Here is a 27,695-nt window from a genome sequence, read left to right as displayed (position 1 = left end):
TGACAAAGATGGCTTTTCCTTTGAAATTCATGCCTAAAGGGCAGGAGTAGAAGTGGGATTAGGAATGACTAACATTTTTGGCCTTGAGTAGAAAGAAAGTTCGAATTCTGGTTCAGACATTGGGCAATGTCTGAATTCACTTAGGCAAGTCACTTCTCTCTCTCCACTTCAGTTCCACATCTGTAAAATGGGCGTAAAGGTAAAGCTGAATAAGGCAAGGCTTATCAAACAGTCGCAGATCAGGATGGCTGCATAAAGGCTTATTAATACCATGTTCCTCCAACTCCTCTCCAAAAATAAGCTGTTTTGTAAGTTCAACAGTACATAATTACATAGAGAAGCTCTGAGCTTGAGAGCTGTCAGCACCTAATTTTTCCCTACATTATTAAACATGAGAGTTTGCTCTGACTGCTGAATCAGCTCTCCCAGCCTTAGCCAGGCATCTAACCTGATCTATCACTCAGCCTTGCTCCCTGCCTGAGCCATAGAAAGAGCTCGTGTCAAAGTCTTTCACAAAAGGACTTGTCAGAGGGACACATTTTCAGATGCAAGGAGGTAAACCTGTCCAAGTGTTGTGATTGTTTTCTCTTCTCTGTGCTCTTCCCCCTCCCCTCTTGCTCCCATTTGGAGTAATTGAGTGAAATGATTTGTTCCCTGAAATGCGGTGGCATTGGAGCTGAGACACAGAGAGAGAGAGGGAAAGAGACAGATGGGTTTTTTCGCAGATAATAAAAATATTCAAGCTCTTGTTAAACAAAAATAACTCAGAGAGACAAAGATGATTTATAAAAACCAGGGCAGTGGACAGGGGCTGGGTAGGTAAACAGGAATCATCAGAGAATGATACATTCTCTCTCTCTCTCTCTCTCTCTCTCTCTCTCTCTCATATTCGCATACATGCAGAGAGACCAAGGTGCATATAAAGGAATGTCACAATACACAAGGAAAAGCTGTGTTGTTGTGATTGTTGTGTTCCCTTTTAGTGGTTTGCTGTTTTCCATTGTTGCGAGATACTTTGGGTGCTATGTTACTAACAGAAAGATAGAAAGGTAGGATATAAGTGTTTTTATAAGTAGTTAAAACAAAACAGAGATTCACATACAAAGTGCAATGGAAATGAGACCTTGACTTCTGAATAAGACTGCCAAGTTAAATAGCAGCTCTTTTTAAATGACTTGCACTCTTCACTTCACATATATGAGTTAGCCTCATGAATGGGCCAGGCCTGCATTAAGCTGAGCCTCAGAGATGGTCATTCCTTAATCACATTCTAAGAGAATGTGATCTAAGATATCATACGTTCTAAAATGTTTGTTTTCCCAATTTTTAAAATATTGATGTTTTTCTACATCTGAAAATAAAAGATGATCTAGTATTGGTGTGAGGGGTGATATTATCTGAGGTTCATTTATGTATCTATAGTTTTTGTACCTCCAGGATTGCTCTGAAAAATGGATTCTTTAAAATGGATAATACCAAGCAACTACTGTAGTTGATATTATTCATAATCCCAACTTGGTAAGATGAATGCCAAGGCCACTCTGCTTAGTGGATCAATGCATAACAACAGATTTTTTTTAACCGCAGTGAATGAACTTATTCAATAGAGTTTGCCATCTGCTAACACATTTATTAGAGACGGCTATAGATAGTTTGAAAACAGAATGCTGACTTCAATAAGGCTGACATTTCACCTTCTACAATCTTACCCAACCATGGTAAATTGATGTGGAAGCACCTTTCAAGATCCTGCCTAATCTATTACAGGATCATAATTCAGTTTCTTTAATTGAGATAATTTTTTTTTCAGAATACTGACCCCTAAATATTTGATAAAATTACCTAACTGAGATGCCAGATACATTATGCAAAAGCTGTTCTTCTGTCTCTGAAACATGAAAGCATAACACGTGGATTTTAGAAAATTAATTTGAAAACATGCCACTTCTCCATATGTGGTCAGAAGTTTTTGTAATTCCAGTAAAGCAGTTATTGACTCAGTTAATGAGAGAGCTACGTCATCAGCGAAGAAACTAATTGTGTGCTCTTTTTCATTAATTTTCAGACCCTTTATAATATGTTATAAACTACATTGGCTAGAGGTTCTGAAGATAATGCAGATAATAAAGGGTGAGCCCGTTAGGTGCCTCAAAATAACCAAGAGACCAATCCTAACCTGCGCTGGAATAGGCAGGCCAACTGGCCAATAGTATCCAGTGAGGAGGTGGCTGTGTGCAATGTAGTAACTGGACATTCATCCCCCATTCATCCCGTTACTCCGTGTCATGTGCCAGCCACCCCATGTGGCTACTCAGTTCTGCGCCAGTGAAATTTCTGATGCAAATATGAGGAGCCTGGTGTAACACCGGCTGGCTAGAAGGAGGGTTAGGATCCAGCCTAAGTTGCCAAGACTAGTCCCATCCCCTCCCAGGCCCAGGCTATCTACCGAAGAACACCCCCATTCTGCCCTCCCAATACCCTGTCCAACCTCCTATGCCAGCAGCTCTCAGCTGGCACAAACTTATTTGCTTTCAGTGTTGTGGAGGCCCCATCTGGCCTCTATGGCCCAGCTTGTATCCGTGCACCAGCTCAGTCTCTTCCAGAGTGTCACAAACATGCTTTACAGCACATTAACATTACTGGGCCTGCACAAGGGACTTGCGCAGTCAAAGGCAGACTTTGGATTGTGCTCTGAAATCCATGTAAGTCTAATAGCTGTTCTGCCAAATCCCAATCCACTGGGCCTTGTGCCCACTTAAGGCTGATTAGTTTCCCTTGTGAAACTCAACAGTGCAGCAAGCAAAAGTCAGAGTCCAGTTCCAGTTCACAGATTCCAAGTAAACCAGTCCAATCAATGAGAGTTGCCAAATCAGAGTCCAGAGCCAATAAGCTGAGTTGCAGTCCAAAGTCAGGTTCCAGGTAAGTCAGTCAAATCAGTCAGGGTGTCAAAGTCCAAACAACAAGTCACAATCCGAGGTCAGATTCCAAATTCAATGAGCCAAGTCAGTCTCCTCTCCTACCTCCAACCTGTACTCCTTCTACAACCCACAAACCCTTCCTGCCTTCAGGTGCTCCTTATATCCCTGAGGGCCCTATTGTTTTCAAGTGGCTGCAGCTGTGTAGCACACTCTGCTGGATGCCCAGGCCTTACCCTTAAAGGGGCCACTGCTGACACCACATCTACCTCCTTGCCAGGTCTTCCGCGATTCCAATACAATAGCCTAATCCTATCCATTCCCACACCCTGCTGATATAGCAGTGCCAAAATGGTTGCTGCAGCATACTGCTGTGAGGGGTCTGTTGCTGAGGTCTGCTCTGGATAAGGGAATAATCAGTCCCTTACCAGGGGGCAAGCCTCAACGGCACAGGGGTCTACACTGACCTGCGCCATGGGATTGGGTGTGGGAAGGGGCTAGGATTAGGTGAAAACCCATTGCCCACCACCCTCCCAGCCCTGTTTTGCCCTCTATGTTTGCTAAAATATATAATATTTACAGCCATATTCTATATCTCAGAAAGGCTATTCTGAATGGCATGTGGTCTATGCTAGTGGTTCCCAAATTGTGCCTTTCTTTCTGAGGGTGCTGTGGTGAATTTACAGAGGTGCTATCCCCAAAGGCCTCTTCTTCCTGGCTCTCCCAGGTGCTGCCATCTTAGATTGTGTGATATCTTGTGCAATCCAAGGTGACAGCAGCCAAGAGTGCTGGAAAGAAGGCCACTGCAAAAGAAGGGCTTTGTGACCATGGTAAGTCTGGGAACTGCTGCCATATGCCCCTCGGACCTTGGGACAACTACAACTGTGCAAGCAGGACCAAAGCACTGTCACTGTAGCCCCAAGTTCTGCTAGCGGATATGCCATGGACACTGGTGTAACATTATATCAACATACTTTCAGCACAACTGCAGATGGCGTAAATCCCCAAACAGGGTGGCGGTATCGACAGGACACCGGAGAAATTGGGTAGTATGAGGAGGAGCCAACATACATATCCTAATCTTCCCCAGACAACAGACATGTCCCACACAGAGTAAGCACAGGAATCAGAAACAAGTCCTCAAAAATTCATTTATTCATATAAGGAATTTTTATACTTCTTTTCTGATACTCAAAAATGTTATTGTATCTGCTCCCTCCTTGAGTCAGGGGTCCAGTGTACCCATAGATTCTGCTGGTAATTTCTGTTTCCTTCATTTTCAATTGGGGATTTGAGCTGACTTTAATTAATATGGCTGTTCCTGATTACTCTGACCCAAATTCAAAACTTGATTTGCAATACCCGCAGAGCCATTTTTTCCAAGAGATTCTTTAAAGATTGTTCAAGAGGCTTAAGCATTCCCATTTGGTTTCTATTTACATCCTGCCTGTTTAAACCATCACTGGGGCTGCAATCCTAGCCACACTTTCCTGGGAGTAAGCCGCATTGGCTATAATGGAACTTACTTCTGAGTAGACATACTTAGGATTGGGCTCTTAAATATTTGCCCTCATTTCCCACGACTGATTGATTATGGTTGATTGATTATGAACCTAGGACCTTCAGTAGTGACCGGAACTGAAGTTGCTGCCATGCCTTTAATAACAAAGTATGTTTTCAGTTATCTTTTGTGTTGCACATGTGAACTTTGGAGCATAGTCTGGTATTTCTTATTCAGGCACCCCTTGTTTTACAAGGGGGTAACATTCATGAAAATCAGCATGTATTTTAAAAATGCATACGTTAAAAATCAAAAGGAACACACATAAAGCCAGTCAAACATGCAGGAGTGCTTGGAACTGATCACATTATTTCAAAAATTAGCACATGTAAATTAGGTTTCAGTATAAATTTTGAAAGCATATTATTTTATAAATGTGTAAATCAAACCCACATAAACGAGAGTTGCCTGTAGTTTACTTTGGGGAGCAGTTACAATGAGTAACTTGACCATTTTAGAATAGCCAGATTCAAAGAGACAAGATTAAACTGTCATGTTTGAGCAACAAAATCACTTTCTCCCTGTGGCATAAACTTCATTAACTTTAACTAACACCTTTTAAAGGACAAATGCATTATATTCACTGAATGCAAGGAACAAAGAACATTTTCACACTTGCATTGAACAAAATTCCAGGTAGCAAAGAATGGTCAAGCCTGAGATATAACCAAATTCTGTCTGTATCTGAGCAGCCTGCACTGTTTCACTCCAGTGTCCTCACCTGCACTGGGAACCCAACAACACCTCCCATATACAAATGACAGCTAATTGGCAGCTAAAGTAGCATTTGATTAAGTAAATACAGGAAGAGATTAGGAAGCTAAACCACTGTTAAAGTGGAGGGGGAATTCTTCACTGTAAAAAGGATTTGAGCACAGAGCTGTAAGATATTTTAATGCATACAGCATATCTTGACTACTTGCACCTCCTTTTTTCTTGTAAATCATCATGTAAATCTCTGGGGTAAGTCTGGCCTAATCCCTCCTTTCCCCTAGAAATACAGATTTGTTTCGAGTCAGTCCGAAGGGTATCCTAGAAATGACATGTGGTTTGCAGATGCCCCACTGGAGCAAGTAAGTCAGTGTTAGGGTAATTTAGGGAAAGACTGCAGAAGATTGGAGGCTGTTCTGGGCAGGGAGTGGGACAGGCAGGGGGCAGGGGGGCGCAAGAGGTAGAGGATCTTGGTGTCAGCTGTGCATGTCGAGAAATCTTATCCCCCTTTCCCTATCCCTTGAGCCTCTTTGGACTTATGCTGGCCATTTAGCTGGCATAGGTCCAAGGAGACCCACTGAAGGCCAAGTGGAAGCAACAAAGATTTCTACTTAACTCTCCTGGGCTGTCTAGTCACCCCCCCCCCAATAGCTGCACACTGTGGGTTGACACGGGATAGGACTGAACCCCAAATCTCTAAAACAGTTGTGACCTCGTGGAGCAAGGGAATGATTTGTAATGGCCAAGAAGGAAGATATGGAAACCAGACCTTAACCTTTAGTTTAAAAAAAAAATCAAACAAATCAACTCTGCCCCCCAAAAAGAAGGGAATAGCATATGAAGGAAGGAGTACACATTTTGCCTGTAGTAACAGACACCACACAGAAAGAAAGATGGAGTCAGTGCAGGAATAAGGAGAAATTGTAGGAACTAAACTCAAGTGAAGACAATCAATGGTTGAAGATAAAGGTTCTGGGAGACCAAGCCTGTCTGGATGCTAGTGCAATACACTTTTATCTGAAAACTGTGCTCTCCAATTCCATGGGGATGTGTAAGTGTAAAGGCTTCTGCTCAGCAAAGGAGAATATGTACTCTGTACACGTTCAGGGGCACCCTCCTTTGTAAAATGGCATTCAGTCGATAGTGAGCCTGAGTCGCCCACTACATCTACAAGAGAGCTCTTCATTATTGGAAGAATGAAAAGAACGAAAATGGGGAGCCCATTGGAAGAAGTCTCTGCCCACCTGCCCCAGCTGCTGAGGTCAGCTTTCAGTCTGCCACCCACAGAATGGTTGACACAACTTGTCTTGCATGCAGCATTAATTACTGGGGGCCTGGCGCAGCCGGTAAAGAATCCATTGTGACATCTCCAAGGCAGGGCCAGTGGCTCTCATCAAGTCATTTCAATTCTTCCTGGGCTCTGAATGCCTAAGAAGGGGCTGGTTAGTCATCCGGCAATGCAAAAATGGGCAGTGAAGGGTGAAAACAGAAAAAGGAAGAGGTGGAGAAAGGAGAATGCCAGGTTCTTTTTCATTTTTTTCTTTTTACACGTGTTACAACTGTCAAAATCAATAAGCGATTTGTTAAGCAAAATGTTGCAATTAACATCATTCATCTCCAGCTACAGCATCTTCTCTCAGAACTCTTTCTCCCATCTTCTAACCCCTTCACAACTGTTCCAATTATTCCACTTGCTATTTTGCCCATTGTTCATTTCCTGCCCTTGCCTCTCTTTCTTCCTTCCCTGCCCATTTTCCTTCTGTGCAACTTTTAATCTGTTTTGGCAATCTAATCCCGCTTTCCTCTTATCTTTCTTGCCCTCTCAATTTCTTCTTACCTATGTGTTCTGTTTCAGCAGCAATCAGCATCTCAAATAATCTGTTCGGTTCAATACCCCAGAGACCCAGAAGGACAGTGCTGGCACCCATCTGTTAGCAGTCAGACCTGGGCTAGAGTGCATCCAAAGAGCCTGGCCTGTGGCTCCTTCATCACACTGGAACAATCAGCAAGTATACTGGGAAGAGAGACACACCAGCCTGACACCCAACTCATATAATGCAATATGCAAGGTCTGACAGGCTGCAGCTCTGACGATCTTCCTTCCTACATGATTAAAAACACACACTTTTCTGTGGAAATTAGAAACGTACTAAGCACAGAGCCTGGACCAGCAGTGCACAATCCTGCCTGCTTATCAGGGAACAGGGGAAAGTAGCCATAATGCTGTTCATTGCATTATGGCACATTCCTGTGTATACTTATTCAGAAGTAAATCCCACTGTGTTCAGTGTGGCACACTCCCAGGAAAGTGTCCATAGGTTTGGAGCCATATTCTCTAGGGGGAGGAGCTGTGCACTCTAACACTGAAAATAGAAATGTACAGGTGGGGCTTCAGTATCAGCGGGAGATCCTTTCTCAGACCCTGTGCGGATACCAAAAATAGTGGATAATCAAATCCACGATCTTCAGCCCCTTAAGCCCTCTGAAGGGAACTGGAACTCCGGTTCTCTCCAGAGGGCTTTCTGAAGCCCTCAGGAGCCACATACATCTCCCTGGCTTCAGAATGGCCTTTTCAGCCAAAATAATACATGACTTCTGGTTTCTTGAGGGAAAGTGGAAGTGAAGTTTTTATGCCATATAAGGCATTCTGAGGCCCAGGGAAGCTCTGGAGGGCTCAGGTGGGGCCAAGTCTGGCTCGGTGTGGGTCCAGGGAACAATCTGTGGATGCACAATCCACGGATACCGAGGCCCCACCTCTATACCTTTTCAAGAAATACATTTTGCGAAAGGCACAGGTCTGCAAAACTGTCAGCCATTATTGGCAAGGGGATGGGCGGAGTTGCTGCTAATTCTCCATGCTTTTTTGTTTGAAAAAAAGAACCAAACAAGCTTCTGTGCACTGGAGTATTACTGTGAAGGCTGTTGTTTTGAAATCAGTTTTAAAGCATTGACACTTTCAACGTTTCAGAGAACTGCAATGAGAACCAGGAGTAGGGAGCTGTTTTGCTTGGGGGGGGGGGGGAGAGCTCAGCTGTGGTGCATAAGCTTTGCATTTAGAGTGCATCCCCGCATCAAAAAGATCTTAGGGAGTAGACTGGCGAGACCTTGAGCAGCTACTGCCAGGCAGAGTGGACAGTCCTGGGTTAGAACAACTCAGTTCCAGACACTTTCATTAGCACTGTTCACGACAAGCAGAACCTACAATTTGCCATGCTAGCACAAACCTCCTCACTGTAGATGCTCATTACTTGTGCAGCTCCCACACATAGAGCAGCTGTGTGCCTTGAACAGCACCTCTTTCTCATGCTTATTGCGTTTTTCCCCCCTGTATACTTCATTTACCTTCCAGAACATAAAGGACAAATTTAAACAAGATGATCTTCCGTTCAGGAAATGTTCTGTCCAATAAAAGAAAACAGCCATTCTAGGCCAAAGACCAACAGAAGCCGTTTCCACTTCCCAGACTGCCTGCAGTTCCAGAGTCACTTACTGTCAGATCAACATGCCCCATCAGTGCTAATGGCAATGACATGGTGAAGCAAGAGAAGAGCAGGCAAGAGAGCAAACAAGCAGCTAAATTGCTTAAGTGGGTGGTCAGAGTGTCACACAAGACACATGCCATCAGACTCTGTTATAAAAAGTGTGCATCCTGGCTCATCTGCAAGGGCAAAATGGCAAAGAGCCTTGAAAGTCACAATGGAGCATTGACAGGCCAATCTAGAGAGAGTCATAACCCAGTTCTAGAAGAACTGGGAGAGAACTGGGAGAGATCAGGAACTGGGAGAGGGGAATGGGCCCTATGTGAAAATGCTGCCTTTTAAAACATGTCCCCAGAAACACAGCAACAGACTAGTCCCACTCTACCAAATTTATAAAGCAGTGGTTCCCAAGTTGTGGGTTGGGACCCACTGCTGGGTCATGACCTGATTTTTGGTTGATCTCCAAAGTGTGATTGAAAGATCAGATAACTAATTGCCTCAAGCCCTGAGGCTATTGTACTTGACAACCTTCAGTCTCGAAAGACTATGGTATCGCGCTCTGAAAGGTGGTTCTGGAACAGCGTCTGGAACAGTGGCTGAAAAGGCCGAATCGGGAGTGACAATCCCTTCCACACTGGGAGCAAGTGCAGTCTGTCCCTGGTCTGTCTCCCTGGCCATGGGCCTTCCTTCTTTGCCTCTTAGCCTCAGACTGTTGGCAAAGTGTCTCTTCAAACTGGGAAAGGCCATGCTGCACAGCCTGCCTGCAAGCGGGCCGCTCAGAGGCCAGGGCTTCCCACTTGTTGAGGTCCACTCCTAAGGCCTTAAGATCCCTCTTGCAGATGTCCTTGTATCACAGCTGTGGTCTACCTGTAGGGCACTTTCCTTGCACGAGTTCTCCATAGAGGAGATCCTTTGGGATCCGGCCATCATCCATTCTCATGACATGACCGAGCCAACGCAGGCGTCTCTGTTTCAGCAGTGCATACATGCTAGGGATTCCAGCACGTTCCAGGACTGTGTTGTTTGGAACTTTGTCCTGCCAGGTGATGCCGAGGATGCATCAGAGGCTGCGCATGTGGAAAGCGTTCAGTTTCCTCTCCTGTTGTGAGTGAAGAGTCCATGACTCGCTGCAGTACAGAAGTGAGGCTATTATAAAAGCAGATACTGTAGCTGCTAAATACCTTGCAAAGAGCTCAGCTCCTGCAGTTTGCAAGCTTGTGTTAACATAGGGAGATAAATGTTTGAGGGTCTTTTTTCTCTTTATTATTACTTATAAGTAAATAAAATGTTTCTTTCTAGAGCTTTTTTTTTTAAAGTCTGGTAAACCTAGGTGGGTCGCAGCAGAGTGTCATTTAAAAAAGTGGGTCCCAACGCTAAAAAGTTTGGAAACCACTTATATAAATTATATCAAATGGTCCTGCTTTCCTGGGTCAAGCATGGTAGCCAATGGTTTTCCTTCTACTTACACAGGACCTTCTCAGCATCAGGAAAAGAAATGTAGTTGGCGCACGTTGGCATACTCAGCCTACCCACCAGAGAGAGGAACAACGATTCCTAAATCAATATCCAATGGACTGCTACAACAATAATGATAATTGTATTATGGCGACTGGTTGACCATGGTTTTATGAGGTAGATGGCTGGGTCATCTTCCAGTCATTTTCAAATGAGATACCCATAACAGTTCGGAGGACACGCCATCCATCCCACTGAGGGTAAGAGGCAGAGTCACAACAAGAAATCTCTTCATCTGTGGAATCCCTTCACAATTTCACAAAATTCACCATTTCAATGAGATCTGTGGCACCATGCCTTAGACACCATCCCCTACTGTAACTTAGCTTCAGTATTGGCCCAATCCTACTGGGCTTCTGCACTGCTGGAATGCATGTTCTGGTGCTTTACGGCCATCACAAATGGTGACACACCACAGCGCAGAGCCTAGTTGCAGCTGTCAACAGTGAGTGGCCACACTCATGCAACAGTGGGCACCATGGGAGTCCCAGCACTGGTAAGCTGGTGCAGGTGGTGGGCAGTAGGAGGGAGGAATGGAGAAGGGAGGGGCAGGGACAAGGTGAAGACAGGGAGAGGGATGTGTCCAGGTCAGGAAGGGGGCAGCACAGCTGGGCACTGTCAATATCCCATCCCCATTCCTGGCCTTGACCTGCCTTCCTGGGTCCATTTGGACTTGCACCAGCAATAGCTGGTCCAAGTAGACCCAGCAGGGCAGTGAAGGCTTACCCTAGGGCAAGGAAACAAATGTTCCCTTTTTGCAAGGTGGCCTTCAGAGCTCAAAATTCCTTCATAGGATATAGCAAGTGCCATGTTGGAGCAGCAGCATCAATACTGAGGGGAGTTAGGTAGGATTGGGCTGCCCACGTAATTGAGGCTGCAATCCTAGCCACATTTACCTGAATAGGCTTGCAGCCCCATTGATTAAAACGGGACCAAATTCCAAGTAGACATGCCTAGAATTGGGCTCTGAATCAATTACAAATGCTTGTTCTACCTCCCTCTGTCTCCACAGCAGGCCTCTCCATGAAGTGAGCAGTGTGATTTATGTTGAGCAGTGGGTTGCAGGGAGCAGCAAACACATATGGGGTGCCTTTCACTTTGAATCTGCTGCCACCTCTCTCCAGCCCACCAGAGACAGAGCAGTGCCAATCAATTTTCTGACTGACTCATTTCATTCCTCCTCCTCAAATAAAACAGGAAGAGCAAGACATGTTGGAGAGGTTCTGCACTTCCTAATTTGTTTAAAGGGAATGTGTGAGGAAGGAGTGAGACAAGGGGGCAGGGAAGCAGATCACTACAGTGTGTACCTTCCCCAAAAGACCTGTGTGGAAGGCAGCAATCTGTTTCCCTATCCACTCACCATGGTCCATCTTTGTGTGATCCCTTTTACCCATTTTTGCCCAGCAGTGTACACATTTGATCCCTGTTGCATATGTGCAACATTGGGCAGAAATGACTTAAACAATCAAGAACTGTGGAATGCACTATCAGTGTGTTCAGCGTATCTCTTACTCCGTTTTGTGTAAAGCAACAATGTGAAGAACAAACAAGGTAAGGGTGTAGGTGACCAGACTGCCACCTTCCATACTTTTTTTTTTTTGGGGGGGGGGGGGATACATGGCAGGAGCATTTGCGCCCATTTCAAGCAGTATGCGGGCTGGGGCTGCCTGCCTCCACCCCCTTCCCCCCTCTGCTGTCCCTCTTGTGTCAATATAATATGGGCAGAGACTAGCTTTTCACTATGTGAAATTCTAGGTAGAATGCCATGCATGCTGATGGCACAATCACCACTTGTCATCATCTTCAGCCTCATAGAAGAGCCTGTTTGTTATGCTTGTATATTTGCAAACAAGCAAACAATACAAAGACACCTTAAGTTTCCAGTGCTCTTGTACCCAAAGTAAATTAAACCTGTAGTACTTCCTTTGCAATCTCTCATAATCACTTGAAGAAGCAGAGAACAGGTAATAATCACAAGGCGCAGGTGGATATTAATACGTACATCATCTGCTCTCTTGTTTAGGAGTATCTGCTTTTGATCCACAAACCATCTGGTTTACTGAAGTCCTACATGAAAGATCACCAGACTAGGGTCAGCCCACCCATGTGGTGAAATGAAGCACTCTGTGCTCACCCCCATGGCTGCCTCACCTAATCCCCATTTGCTGATGTACCTCTTGTTCCGCCTCTTTGTTTTGTCTCTCTGTGTTTTGAAAGAGTAGAGCAGAAGAGTTGAGTCAAAACAAGGACATTGAGGGTATAATCCTAACCAGGTCTACTCAGCAGTAAGTCCTATTTTGTTCAATGGGGTTTACTCTCAGGAAAGTGTGGTTAGGATAGCAGCCTGAGAGATGCACCACCCCACTTCCCATCTCTGCAAAGGATATACTGTATAATCTTGAGTAAGTCACTAAGGATAGCTCTTAGTGGAAGTTTTCCACTAGGCCCAGGTCTGAGATGCCCTTCAGCAAAGCACCCTTTGGTGGGCCCCCTCCTACATGGTTGGATGCTAAGGTTAATGGAGTAGCAGCAATGGGTCTTCCCTGAGGTGGTGAAGATGAAGTTCTCAGCAGCCACTGGCTATCATCTTGGTTTCTTCACAGTTACAGGTATAACCTAATTATCCATGGATTTTTTCACCTGCAGATTTATCTCAATGTGATGAGAAGGGCCCTTTAAATTAAAGGAAAAAAGTTGATTAATAATTGCCTTGATAATGTGAGAGAGGGCAGTTGACTGACAATCCATCAATCATTCTCTCTCCAGGCACTTAGAACAGCTTCACTCCAAGGCAAACGACCCCTCCCTTCCCCCTGAGCACGTGAAAGAAATATAATTCCTTTGCATTCTTTCCCAGTGCTGCGCTCTGGGTGAAGAGAGGGGTTGCTACCTCAGAGTGAAGCCTTTCTAAGTGCCTGGAGAGAGACTGATTGATGGATTGTCTGCCTAATGCCTCTGTCTTACATCACAAAGATAAGTAAGGCTGTTTGTAAATCCGCTAGCAAAGGGACATGGTTTTTTAAACGGATTTACTTTAATGAGTTTTGGGAACGGAACCCTCATCAAAACGAGACTCAACTTGTACTACATTTTTATTCCACTCTTCTTCCAAGGCACTTAGGGTGACATTCTCCCCACCCCATGCTACCCTCACATTCATATGAGCTTCATGAGGTTGAGAGACAGTGCCTGGTCCAAGGTCATCCAGTCAGCTTCACGGTTGATTGGGAACCTGAAGTCTCTATTGGCCCAAACCTAAGCTTTCCCAGAGCGCAGGAAGACAGTGGTGCTGAAATGGCCATCACTGTACCCTGTGGAGCCAGGAAAGCTGCCGGCAGTCTCCTTGAGATAAGGGAACAGTGGTTCCCTTACCCCGTGTTGAGCCCTGATGGCCCCAATGGGTCTACTTGGAACAACGCCTGCTATTTAGCGAGTGCAGAACCAAGAAGACTTGCGTCAGTCTCTGCAGTTTGGGAGGGAGTACAGGATGTGGCAGCAGCCTCTGCCATCATCCCCCTCCCGGGCCAATCCTGACCTTGTTCCACTCTCCCTCTGTCCCCTCCCTGCCTTCCCCCACCCTCCCCAGCTTGAAAATATTTCCCGCCACCTGGCAGGGAACCTTACCACTCCATGCACTTCTTGGGCATGGAGCGCATAGAGGCTGCGCAGAGGCCCAGCGCCAACTGGTGCTGTCTCTCAGGTTACGCTGTGGGTTCACCACTGGTGGCAAAGTGCCTTACAATGACAGTTGCCCAGGAAGTCCAGGAGTGAGCGACGCTGACCAGGATCAGGATTGGGATGTAAGATAGTCTCGTTCCAAAGCATTGTGGGAAAACTAAGATGGCAGCAAGTGGTTGACAAGAGCTCTGCTTCCATTGCTGCCTGGTGGCAGGTGAGAAGTAAGCAAAAGGAAAGGGGAAGCTGCCTGAGAAGTGGGCTGGAAAAAGAGGGGCCAAGAAGAAGCACCAGTAGTGAAGGGGATAACGCTGAGTTAGAAAATACCTAAGATTCTTTGGAGAAACAATCATGCAGTCAAAAAGTTATAAAGGCCAGTTATACTTTTTCATACATAGTTATATAAATATCAGAGTAGTATAATGGTAAATTTTGAAGTGCTGGAGCTCTTCATGATGCCCCATAGCCATATCCCATTAAGATAATTCCAAAAGGAAAAAAGGATCAGTCGAGACGCCGCTCTTACTTAACAATCTATCCAGGTTTTTTTCCACCCTCAGTCAGTAATAAAGGATGTGTACAAGTGTGTGCAGAACACACGCCTTACATTTCTATTTTTAAAGTTTTAAGAAAGTAAAATATGTAGTTTTCCTCCCACCCCTGGCAAAGCCCATCAGCATTCTCCCTTCCCAGCAATATTCATCCACGATTGCCCCCTTTCCGAGGACAAAGTAAAAACTACCTTGAAAGGTTCTGGTTGGTTTGCTGAGGCTGTCAGAAGTCGAGACAAAGACCTCTGAGGTTGAGGAGGACCCAAGCACCTCATCCCCAGTTCCTTGCTGTTGTTGCTGCCAAGCTCTGGCTTCTCCCTCCAGTCCCTGCTCCTGGCCGTCTATGTTCTACTTTTTGAAAAGGCAGGGCTGGAACAGGGACAGAACAAAGGAGCAGCCTGCTAGAGTAACCGCTCCACTTCATCCTTGTTTTGGTCCTACCCTCTGCCTTTGTTTTGGTCCTACCCTCTGCCTTTGCTGCAGAGTAGGCCAGAAGCAGGGGTGGGATGGAGCAGAGAAGGTGGTCTCCAGCCAACGGCTAAGACAGAGACAAGGCAGGCAAAAAATGGCAGGCACAAATGAGCACTCCGTCTGGCTGTGTCTCTGCCTCCAGAGAAGTGGGGGCTGGCATGGTCCACTTCCTATCCACTATACCCCTCATTATACAGAGGCAGTATATTTCTGAATACAAGACAAACAAGGAAGAATGCAACCTTCATGCCCTGCCTGTAAATATCTGACTGACTGATGGGCTTTGGTCTAATCCAGTAAGGCAATGCTTGTGTTCTTAATTTATTACATTTATGACCCATCTTTCTTCTACAAACCATTGTGCATTGAGAGTTCTGAGACAGTCACCCCCCCCCCCAGCACTGATCAGCCCTAGACCTGTTGAACTTCAGTAAAATGGTTGCACCATATCTTCTCAGACAACATCCTGGTATTAAATGCTATAATACTTTGCATACAACAGTTGGTGGATATTTGCATGTGCTATTCAAAATTACTTTGGCCCCGGGAATTATTATCCTGGCTTTGCAAAGATTCAGTCTTCCAGACATATCATGTCACACTTCTGCTGTACCCAGATCTCCCCCCCCCACTTGTTCCTTTCCCCAGTTCAGCTACCCCACCTTCCTAAGTTTGCTCTCATTACTGTTCTGTTCTGCAGCCAGGCGCTGCAGAAATTCCCTGGGTAAAACATTGTAATCATAGGGCTTACAGTAGCTTTCACCCTCTTTCCCAAGTTCTTGCTCAGAATATAGCTTTCCAAAGACATCAAAGCAACAAGACAGGGTGTAATTTTGGCCCTTCTAGCTTTCATTCTGCCAATGGAGTTTTTTACTCTATTTCTTTTCCTAGCACTGAATAAGACATACCTTCTGGGAGTGAAAAATTAATTACTAATTACACAGTTGCTTTAGTGTGCCATTCTAGAACTGAGAAGCTCAACACCCCCAAGTAGTGAATAACTTAATTGAGTAAGTAATTTTTGCTTTAATCAGGGGTTTATTTATTTCTCTTCAAGCAAAGGCTTTCTGAATGTTGTCCCAGTCTATGTCACCCATCCTTCGACGCACCCAATGCAGTTACTTCACACTCTTGTTATTTTCAGATTTCCTCCCAAAGCTGGGAAGAAAAAAATGTCAGGCTCCATTAAGAGTTGTAGGGACACTTTGAAGCTAATGTGTGGAGACATAAACAGTCATTTCAAGTGGCAACTTAGTCAGTGCGGACTGCACAGCTCTCGGGGGGGGGGGGCCTGAGGATTTTGATCCGAGCCAGATTTTTAAAAGGCAATATGGCAAGCCAGGCAGCTAACTCATTTTGAAAGTTAAAAGAAGTCAGGTGCCTAAATGATGTTTTTGTCTTTGCCAATCTATCCACAGCAGACAGATTTTCATAATGGTTGAGAGCCCAATCCTGAGCTCTATGCACCAGCTTACCACTGGCATGCACTGTTGCAAACATGTTGTAAGGCACCTTTGTGAGGCTCAGTGTCAGCCCAGTGCAGGAGCTAGCCCAGTGCAAAGCCAGTGCTCTGCGGTTGCCTGAACCATGGGGCAGTGGAGAGGTAGGTGGAGGCGTGGGCGAAGACAGGGAGGAGGCATTCTGGGGTGGGGGAGGTGGGGGAGCATGGGGAAAGGGCAGGGAGGAGGTGTGCTAGGGGAGAGAGTGGGGCAGGAGGAGGGTGAGACCTGTGGAGCTCAGCTCCACTGAATCCTGAGCTTTGTATGGGCCGTACAGCCTGACACAGAACTCTTTGACTCTGTAGCAGCACCACAGCAGCCCCACACTCAAGGCAGCTCAGGATTGGGCTGTGAGTTACTTAATAGCAATAGCTGAAGTTCATTTTGGTATCTTGGTAGTAAATCTAATTGTGTGGTGTGAGCATATGTTCACAAAGTGAGCATCAGTGGTAGAAGTACATAAAGAGACCTGTCCTGCAGTACATTTATGGAACTCCTTTCCTTTGCAGTTTTAAGAAATAGTGGCAGAACCTGGGAACTCCTGAGTGGGTGCTGAAATGCAGCAACCATTCCCAGAAAGGGCAAGTGTTTTTCCCCCATCAGGAACCCCCATATGCATTGTGGGAAAACTGGTCCTGTCAGCTATGAGGAACTTCAGTGAGTCACTGTGGAAGTAAACACTCTACACAGTTGCACTGTGTGGGTCAGAAGTGTGGGAAACAGCAGTTACAGCACCCTATATTAGGAATGTTGAGGTGGATCTTTCAGAAAGTGATGCTTGGCCTACACAAGAAAGCACATAAGGAAAGCATGAAAGCCACATGCTCCATCACACTTGAATATCTACATCTTGACTCCATGGTTTTTTGTACACAGAGGTGCTTTCCAATAGGACAAGACATTACATGTGCATAAATGGCAAAGTGTAAAGTGGCATTAAAAATCTTTTTGGCAGGGCAGCCATTTCATAGGTGATATTAAGCATGCAGTGGCGGGGTGTGTATGTGTAGTATGGATTTTATTTTTAACAACATGCAGTTATTCAACCTTAACTTTGAACCTTTTGAAAGAGCAGAACATACGTTTGAATGAATGGAAGTACCATCCAAGATCAGCCTCTGCTCAAATCTCAGTGCCATTAACTAGCCATTTCTAAGGTTCCTGAAGCACTTCCCAGAAACTGGAACCAGGGGAAGCACAGCTCGGCTGTTGATTTTTAAAGGCACAGTTCCTGAAATTCTTTTAAGGATCAACAACCATGCCTCTTGACAAGTCCACCATATACGGAAGCCACCCACTCTCTATTATATTTCCAGCATAAAAGACAATATGTACTATTTCTCTGATTTAAATGTTTTGGGGTAATGTACCGATTTAACAAAAATTTTTAAATAAATCTCTGTTAAATTGAGTGCACAATGAAAAATTACTACTGGGTTCCCAGGCACACATGTGTCAAAATGGATCATTCTAACAATATATGATCTTCCGTTTCTGGTGTAATAATCTGAGTCATCTCTCAAGGAAAGTTTAAGAATATCTTGTAGATTCAAGGCAGATTTAGTGCTGGCAGTTTAAACTTTTAATTGATATCCTTGATCTAGCAATTTCCTTATATAAATCTTAATTCAAACCAGAGATGTAAATAATTTTTCATTGCTCATTTCATTTCCAACCATATTTAAGCACTTTTAAATCTCATTGATCACAATGGGATAGTGTTAAGAATGTAGATTTGCAGTGCTTAATTTTGCCAGGCTCATTCCTTAGTACTATTTTATTGTAGTTCTCACCCTCATATTGTACCTAATAATTAATACATTTAAATTTTTTTAAATAACACAGATTGCTGATAAAAGCTTGCAATTGAAAAAGTAGACAAAGGACAAAGCAACAATGACAAAAGGGAGGGGTAGTTAAAGACAATGGTTAAAACACGTATGCAGTTGGTTGCAATTACGTACAAACTTTAATTATAGCCCATGATCACCCAAATTACAGAGTATTGCAAGCAAAGAACAAGGAGGACTAGGGCAGACCAATGTCAGAGGTGCCTGTTTACTGACAGTAAGGAGTTGTATTCAGATGACTCAAGAAAATAGGGCAGGCCACATGCTATATGGGACAATTTAACACAAGATAACTTTCTAACTCCAAATACAGTGTATCGCAATTAACATGGGAACAAGCAAAGCAACTCCATGATGCTAGCGGTAGAGAGTCAATGCACATCACACACACACCTAGGGTAGCAAGAAGACACATGGCAAGTGAAGGAAATAATCAGGGGACCTTACCCGGACCTTACCCTTTGTGCTTACGTGACAAAGGCCAGTGAGCACACTCACCCCCTTGGGGCACACTCCGGGGTGATGCCTGGGTCACAGGGCAGACTGGGTGAGGTCTGAGTCAGGAAGCAGACTAGGTGATGCCCGAGCTCCGGTCTGGGTGATGCCTGAGTTCAGAAGCAGACTGAGTAAACAGGCTGAATCCACAAAGTGCCAAATCCCTTGAGGAACTTGCATTGTTCCCCAACTGACTAGGCTAGAATGTAGCTGAGGAACAGTGTGTACCTAATGGACTTTGTACTGGGCTGAGAGGGAGGTGAATAAAAGAAGGTGAGGAGGTTGGCTGGGTGGGTGAGTGCAACTCCCGTGTGTGAGCTCTCTCTCTCTGAAGCTTGCCAGTCTGCTTTGCTCCCTTCATGAACCCTAAACATGTGAGTGTGTCTTGATTGCTTCATTGCTTCAGCAAGAAGACACATCACCTCAGGCATGCTCTAGGGTTAGGCTAGGCCTCTTACAGGCTGTAGTTCTGGAGTCTATCCTAAGTTTAGAAGAAGACAGCATTCAGAAGTCTGCTGAATAACAATCCTTCAGGCTTCTAGGTCACTGATTTGAACTGATTAGATTGTGCTTGAGGCCTACCTAGATGGTATGGGGATTCATGGCTGCTGCCAATTTGCATCTCCCACCATGTGGTTCTCTAATCATGCTGAGTAAAAGCAGTGGTGGTCCTGGCCCTGGTGCTGCCCGAGGCCATGACTGCAAATTGCTGCCTCCCCACAGGCTAGGCAGCCGCTGCCCCCCACATGGCCCCTGTCATGGTAGCTGCCTCTTGAGGTGGTGCAAGTCCAAGGAGAGCGGAGCGGCTTGAAGCCGCTCCATTCTCCCCAGGAACAGGGGTTGGGATCCGGCATAACTGCCAGATCCCAGCCCTGCCTCCCGCCCACAGACAATCGCCTGTGAACCACAAGTGAACCACAACCACTTGACAGACAATCGTCAAGTGAACCACAGTCAATCGCCTTTCAAAAAGGTACCGAGAACAACCTTGTGCCTGGACAGCAGCTGCCAAATGATGTCCACAGTTAATGCCTGACTTGCAGTCTTGCAGCTGAGTGTTACCCAGTGACTGGAGGAGAGAAGCTCCACATTGCAGAAGCCAATGGAGGAGATATAGCACTTCGGTGTCTGCCTGCGTGTTTTATTTAGCCCAGTACAAAGATGCTTTTGTTTGGGAGCAGCCTGATTTCTTTGGGGAAACAGCAAAGAAGCAAAATATTGATTTAAGGTTTTGTAAAAAAATTTAAAATCAGCTCTGCAAACCAGAGAGGAAGGTGGGGGGGAGGGGGTAAGGAAACAAAGTTCTAGTGATGTCAATTCTCATCACCATGGTAACTGTACATTTTTAGTGACAACGGAGTCTTCCTCCCAAAGCTGCTCAGTTGCCTGGGGAGTGGAGGCGGAAAGGGCAGAGAGAAGAGCCTGGAATTTAGTTAGGTAAAACTGTAACTCTTGGAATTTGCAGAAGGGAGGGGGAGAAAGGAGGGAACTCAATGGAGAAAACAAAATATAGGTCTGCCTCTTGCTTTGTGGCCAACAAGACTAATTTTACTTATTTATTTACTGAGATGTCCAGTCCACCCTGTCTTGTAGGCTCCAGCGATTGACAACAGAATCTGTAGCAGCTTCTGCACATATCTGAGGTTTCGTCATGCCTCATCTTGACAATGGGTGTTATCACTGCAGACAGAGTGATGCAGCTTTTAGGATCCCACTGGAATTGTATTTCCCACAGTGGTCTGTTGTTCTTTAGTCTCTGCTAAAAGATGCCCATATGAGCTATGATCCTGTGACTATAGGACCCTGCCCACAACTCATGGGATCATCTTTGACCTAGTTGTGTGACTCACAGCTTTGACTATGCTGTCTGCGTGTGTGCTTGTCACAGGAATTCTAAGTGCTATGTTGAAATGGGTCAAGAAATACCAGAATGAACGCTGGAAACAGAGTGAGGGAGCAGCAGAGAAAGATGGAAACTGCACCTTGGGAAATTGGATTCTTCCTATAGGATTTCAAGAGTTGCATGCAGGGATTCTCATTACCTTCCTTCTTCCTACATGACAATTTTTCATCACATACTTTCAAATATCACCACACAATGAATAAAATGCAATCAGAAGGTTTTATCTGAGTCTCTGTGATCCAACATCATCCTTTCGGTTGGCATCCACACAATGCAGTCTCTAGGACGGGTCTTGGCTGCCATGTCTCCTTGGAAAGTTGTGCACTGGAACCCAGATTTTGCAGCAAATGTTTTTCAGCATATGTAATAATGCCATTGTAATGGCATAACAATATGCGAGCGGATCTGAATGGCCAGCCTATTGGACCGCAGCAGCAACATTTGCAAATATTCCATTTGGAAGAAGCTGGATTGGAATTGACTATGTGTTGGAAGAGGACTGGTAAACGAACACTGGACAGAACATATTGAGAGGACAAGTAATGTTGGGGCGAAAGCGAATTCCTCACAACAGATGGTGTTTATACCCAATTTCACTCTGAAGGAGAGACAGCTGCATTTTGGGTATAGCAAGAGTTTTCTGTTCCTAGCATCTTGGGATTTATTTGCTTCCATTTCTCTTTGGGCTAACCAAGGGCCCAGTCCTATCCAACTTTCCAGCCCTGGTGCAGCTGCAATGCAGCCCCTAGGTGAGGGAGCAAATGTTATTTTACCTTGTGGAGACCTCCCTAATTACCCTTCCACCACAGGATGCAGTGTAAACCCCATTGGCATGGCTACACCAGGGCTGGAAAGTTGGATAGGATTGGGCCCCAAGTTTCTTAGGTTTTACTCAAAAGTTTCATGTGGATTAATAATAATAATTATGAGTATTTGTATAGCACTTGCAAGTGTTGTAAGCACTTCACATGTGTTATCTTGTTGGGATCTTTACAACAGCCCTATAAGGTATGCAAGTACTATTGTAACTGGAGATGAGAGGGAGTAGTTTACCTAAGCCCTGATGAATTCCTGGCACAAGTGAGATTCAAACCAGGGAAGTCCTGATTCATAGTTCAGTCTTTTTGCCTCTGCATTATACAGGCATGCCCCTTTATCTGTTCTGGGGCCCTCCACAGATAGTTGAAACCATGGATACAGGTGAACGCCCGTCCCCGTGGTCCCAGGGCAGAATTCCCCTTGCCTCTGGAGGGGGTCCATGCTGGGATGCCCAGACCTGATCCACAGATAAGTGAATCCATGGATATGGGATCCACAGATATGGAGGCTCCCCTATACCAGCTTTTTGGCAATTAGCAAAGCTACTGAGAATAACTCTGGTTACCTCTAAGACTGGTTTTAACTGAACATTTCTTTTCAGCTTTTCGGAGCATATTTTCATATGTCTGGAGTGCAAAAGCTGCCCATGTTATCAAGGCCAGTCACCTTACACAGGGGTTCATACATTGTGATTTCCCCAGAAGCATTTATAGGTCACAAAATTAACCTGTTCTTCACTGTGCCCTTGGCTGTCTGTGAGAAAAAAAGAGTCAGACATATAGTTGCTGCCAGGAACAGCAACTGTTGTCATCTTTGAGCTGCAAACTATTTTTTTGAAAGAGAATAGATGTGGTGATAATCAAGACCAGACTTTGATGACGATCAAAAAGTTATAGCCGAGTCATTTGCTCACTCTTGATTTAGCCTGATTGGGAGCATATGTTTGCCAATAAAAATAACTGGGTTTAGACTTAGGACTGGCACAACTTCCAAAGGGAAAAGCAAAGTTTCATTTGAACATGTTAAATTATTTGGACTACATGATATTAAGGCTGGCCACTGCCTAATGTTATGGCTAGACTGAATGAACAACAACAGGAACAACAAAAGCTCCAAGGTGACAATAAAGCATCTGAGCTCATTTAAAGTAAGCCAGATGGAAACTCTGCTTTGCTGGATTGCATACAAATGTAGAGATGGAGCTGCTATTCATGCTATGCAGCTGCTTTCTGCTCAAGCTTGAACCCACTGCCAATTCAGCCAGTGGGCTCCAGGTAAGAATGACAGCTGATTATCCTCTGCGGCAAGGAAAGGGGCATACAGGCCCCTAGAGATGTCTGCTGCTAGAAGCAGTAACACCTTTTCTCTCAAATAGTTTGCTTTTGAGAAAAGAAACCACTCTGCAATCCTGTGCCCACCAGTGCAGGCTGTGAAAACTCACCAAACGTTTGACTGGCAAATCCTTGCGGGCACCTGGCTTGGTGCACAGCGAGACACACAAAGTGGAAGCCAGAGCTTTACTATAGCAACTTGGCCGTTCAAAAAACACTCAAATGTCAACGTGTCCCTGCGGTGTGCTTAGGTGAGCCAACAGAATGCCAAGGCAGAATCACAGTGTTTTTGGACAAGAATGCTCTGAATGCCACAACTCTGAAAAAGGAAACAGCATGGATTTGATCGAGAAGACTCTGCTCTGCCTGCCTTACTACTGCTACTGAGCTTACCCTGGCAATGTGTTCATAACTGTGCTCAAAAGAGATGTGCAGAGGGGCCCATATATTGCAAGAGCCTCTGGGACTGAAATGGTCTATTCTGCACACACAAACCCATGGCATCCTCTTACTGCCTCCTTTTCAGAGAAGTCATCCAGTGTCAGAGGCAGGACACAGTTGCTTTTCATCCTGCTTCAGACACTGGTGACTACATGCTGGGGGCAGGTTTTGCTTCCTTTGACTTTAACCCTTTTGCTTTGTTGCATAGAATTCAATGAGAACTGAACCTATCCTTCACTGCACAGCTTTGTCCATTGTGCATCATGTATGATAAACAGAAGTCAGGTACTGGTTTATATATCTGAAACAGTATTTGGTGCTTTTAGCTTGCAAAATGCTTTAGTCTTTATTGTGCTTTGCCTCACAACAACAATGCTCGGTTAGTCATTATGACTTCTGTTTTGCAAATATGGAACTCACAAGCCAATGTTATTGAGCTCTACTGCTGCCAGAACTAGCATTCTGGCAGTGGTAGCTGCTTTATGGCCATTGCAAATGGTGCTTTAGCAGTGTGCAAAACTGTGTGCATCTGGAACACTGCCAGAGCAGCCCCGCGTGTGGTGGCAGGGCATGGAGGGCGAAAGGGGTGGTACCCTGGGTGGGAGACTGCACTGGATGCTATCACCTCTGGTAGCAGTCAGCACACCCCCTTTATCTCCCAGATCTGCACCAGCTAAAATGCTGGTGCAGGTCCAAGGAGACTCACTGGCAATCAAGTGACTTATAGGGAGGTAAGGAAAAATATTTTCTCTTGCCTTCCCCAAGCCTCCCAATCCACATGCCCCCACCATAGCATACAGTGCAAGCCGTTTGGCTGCATGCTATGGTGGAAGAAAGGATAGGCTTGCACCCTAATGCAAATAGTGACCCCATGAACTTGCAACAAGCCCTTTGAGTATTTTCTTTGTAATCCTGTTGACTTCCCAACATGTGGAGGACTACAAACGGAATTGTAATCAGAGTACGTGAGATTTCCATTTTGCTGTGTTACTCTGCTCTTCCAGGGTTGAGGAAAAACAGTGAAATTTACCCAAATATAAATTTATGAGAACCAAAATGTGCCGCTGGCTTGTACCTTACCTAGTCCCATACTATGTTCAATGCAAGCTTTGCGACTGTGGTCAGTCCCCAAAGTAGAAGCCGGGACGCAATGGTGGGCTTAACAAAGGATGAGCCAGAAGGCAAGGTAACTTACCCAGCCATAACAATGAAGAAATCCAGGCGGTTCCAGGTGTCCCCAAGATAGCATTTCTTCCCAAAGATCCCCAAGGCCACCATCTTCAGCACCATCTCCATAGCAAAGAAGATGAAGATGAAATCATCAAATACCTGAAAGACCCATAAGAAAAACTAAGGTTGACTCTTCACCAGAATTTGCCACCATTTGTCTTATACTTCCAAAGGTACTGGGTGATAATTAATTTCACTCGTCTGGAGAACAAACCATTGACATGGAAGGACATAATAGGCAGGTTATTGCTTTCCTCCTGCACATCTGCCAGCATCTATAGCTCTTACCAGTATAATGTTCTACAGTCCAGTCCTATTTGAACCAGTAGAACATGTGCACCAGTAGAACATGTGTTCACAAAAGTGCTGTAAAGTGCTTAGCAACAGTACAAGGCATAGGCTTGCCAGTAGGAAGCCCGGAGCCTTCCTACGTGCACCAGTGGAGCCATGGAGGCTCACTAAGTAGGTAACCCAGTGCAGGGGATGGTAATGGGTGGGGTGGGGGTTGAATGAGTTTGGGGGAGGGCAGAACGAGGTGGCAACGGGGATGGAGGTGTGTGAGTAGATTGGGCCTGGGGGGTGGGATAAGTGCACCAGCGCATGCCATATCCAAACCCTCTTCCCGGGCACAGATCAACACTGACTTGTGCCAGCGATATTGTTGGTGCAGGTCCAAGTTGACCTGTTGTGGCTGCTGGAGCTGACTCTGGGGCAAGGGGACAAATGTCCCCATACCCCAAGGAGACCTCCAGCAACCAAAAAACCCCCATGGGATATAGTGGAAGTCATGCCAGCACTGCTGCATTGCTATGCAAGAATTTAGGTAGGCTTGTTCTGCTAGTTTTGTCCAGGAGAGAACAAAACAGAAGTGTGAATAGACAGAGGGGTAAATTCAGATATGCTTGTTTATGGCAGAGTTTGTCTTCAGATGCTTTTGCTTGATAACATGAAGAATATTGGCCAAGACCTCAGTCAGTGATTCTTCTACCATTATGGGGAAAAGCTGCTTACCTGCAAAATGGTACATCTGTTGGAGATGCAGTCCATATCGTTGCAGGGCTGGTACATTCCAAGGGTCACACAGTTCAGCAGGATCACCATCATGCTTAAACACTCAAACCAAGTGGAAGGAAGAAGCAGTCAAGGAAAAGACTCAGCTACCATTGATGCAACCAAGCCCAAGTTCCAGCAGAACAAAAACACTTTTTAAGCATCCCAGTTTATGCAACACCGAAGGGCCAGACAATATGTAGGAGTTCTGTGACTGAAGCTCCCCATAAATTTTTGTCCCTTTCAATAAGCAAGTGATGTGGGTGGGCAATATGGATTGAGACTGCATCATGAGGAGCTGGGGGTATAATCTTTGCCCGTCATCAATTATGTGATGCAAGCTGCACTCCCATTCATCAGAAGCTATCATTAAAACGGAAAACAAATTGAACTACATATGGGTGCATGAATGCTTTCTCCTCTGAGGCTAGTAGAAACTTCAGGAGGATTTGCATCACAAAATGCATTTGTGGATAAAGAGTTAACCCCTATCCCCACACTATGACTGATGTTCTTACCTTCCCCCCCCCCCCATGCAAAAGTGGCTGTTCTTTTAAAAAGAAAAAATGTAGGGCACTGTAATCACAAACTTTCAGGTACATTCTAGTTAACCCCTAAGCAATCAAACCACAGTTTTCACAAACTGTAGCTGAGGTAGTAAAATCATTCTTGGACTGTAGCACTCCAGAAAGCATGTGGGGGATTCATCTGATCCTTCACATTAAAACAAACAAACAAACAAAAAACTCCCTCAACACAGAAATTTAGACACCAGGGAAAAGACACTTTGAAATGCTATTTTAATTTAAATTAGGATATGCTAGGCTTTGTAGGCGAACTGAATCATTTTCATCTGCACCTGAAAGGGTTCAGTTTATGCCAATAAAGGTATTCTGAATGAAAGGGTTCGAGAACAATTTTGCCATCTCATCTGCTGTTTGTATGAACTGCTTTACCTCCCACCCCAGACAAACCAAATATAAGCTGGCACAGGTTAGGGGAAGTAACATAGTACAAGTACAAGGAACACAAAACACAATCAGGTATAATGCAACTCAGCAAGCAATATTCAGTATGAAAAGACCTAAACATCAATCTTTAGCTAGTTGATAAATTAGATATAGTAAACAAATTCCCCAAGACATTCTATTTGCATTAGCTGTAAGGGACTCCAGCACAGTAGGGGCAGGCTTCATTCAACACAGTGCATAGTTCAGTGAGTCATTTCTCCATGTGAATGCAGATGGGGGAGTAGATTCTCCTTATACTACATTGAGCCAGCTCCATGTCCACACAGAAGTCAACAAATTGAAGGTGCAATTAGATGGGAAGAAGCAATTCATAATCAGGAGAGAAATGCTTGCCCTGCAGTGGGTGCCAGAGATGATGACGTAGCCTCATAAGAACAGCCCCACTGGATCAGGCCATAGGCTCAGCTAGTCCAGCTTCCTGTATCTCACAGCGGCCCACCAAATGCCCCAGGGAGCACACCAGATAACAAGAGACCTCATCCTGGTGCCCTCCCTTACATCTGGCATTCTGACACAGCCCATTTCTAAAATCAGGAGGTCGCACATGCACATCATGGCTTGTAACCCGTAATTGATTTTTCCTCCAGAAACTTGTCCAATCCCCTTTTAAAGGCATCCAGGTCAGATGCCATCACCACATCCTGTGGTAAGGAGTTCCACAGACCAACCACATGCTGAGTAAAGAAATATTTTCTTTTGTTTGTTCTAATTCTCCCAAGAGCATCTCTCTATCGACTCTGTCCATCACCTGCATAGTTTTGTATGTCTCAATCATGTCCCCCCTCAGACACCTCTTTTCTAGGCTGAAGAGGCCCAAACGCCGTAGCCTTTCCTCATAAGGAAGGTGCCCCAGCCCCGTAATCATCTTAGTCGCTCTCTTTTGCACCTTTTCCATTTCCACTGTCTTTTTTGAGATGCGGCGACCAGAACTGGACACAATACTCCAAGTGTGGCCTTACCTGGAGTATTACCTTACCTGGATGCTAAACTCGTGGTGCCTTACCTGGCACTTTGTTCCCAGAGGCACTGGGTGTCCCAGAGGCCACACGCACTTCTGCAGAGAGCCTCCAAATTATTTTCTCTTCCTTTCCCAAGAAATAAGCAATACCAATTTCTTCAAAGTGCTATATTGGAACAGATCACTGGTACATCTAAACTGTTATTTTGC

At 45.1% G+C, this 27,695-nt stretch overlaps 1 protein-coding gene across 1 annotated transcript in view; it reads right to left on the bottom strand.

The window, feature by feature from the left end:
- The window catches only part of CACNA1I (calcium voltage-gated channel subunit alpha1 I), a 301,200-nt gene that overhangs the window by 147,598 nt on the left and 125,907 nt on the right, over positions 1 to 27,695 (bottom strand). The window contains exons 2-3 of the mRNA XM_066634415.1: positions 25,458 to 25,569; positions 24,412 to 24,545 (exon numbers count right to left, since the gene is read on the bottom strand). Coding sequence (XP_066490512.1) covers positions 24,412 to 24,545; positions 25,458 to 25,569 — 246 coding nt within the window. The remainder of the gene's footprint in view (positions 1 to 24,411; positions 24,546 to 25,457; positions 25,570 to 27,695) is intronic.

This window comes from Tiliqua scincoides, chromosome 7 (genome assembly GCF_035046505.1).
Source record: "Tiliqua scincoides isolate rTilSci1 chromosome 7, rTilSci1.hap2, whole genome shotgun sequence".
Lineage (NCBI taxonomy): Eukaryota > Metazoa > Chordata > Lepidosauria > Squamata > Scincidae > Tiliqua > Tiliqua scincoides.
This window is presented reverse-complemented; position numbering and strand designations above follow the sequence as displayed.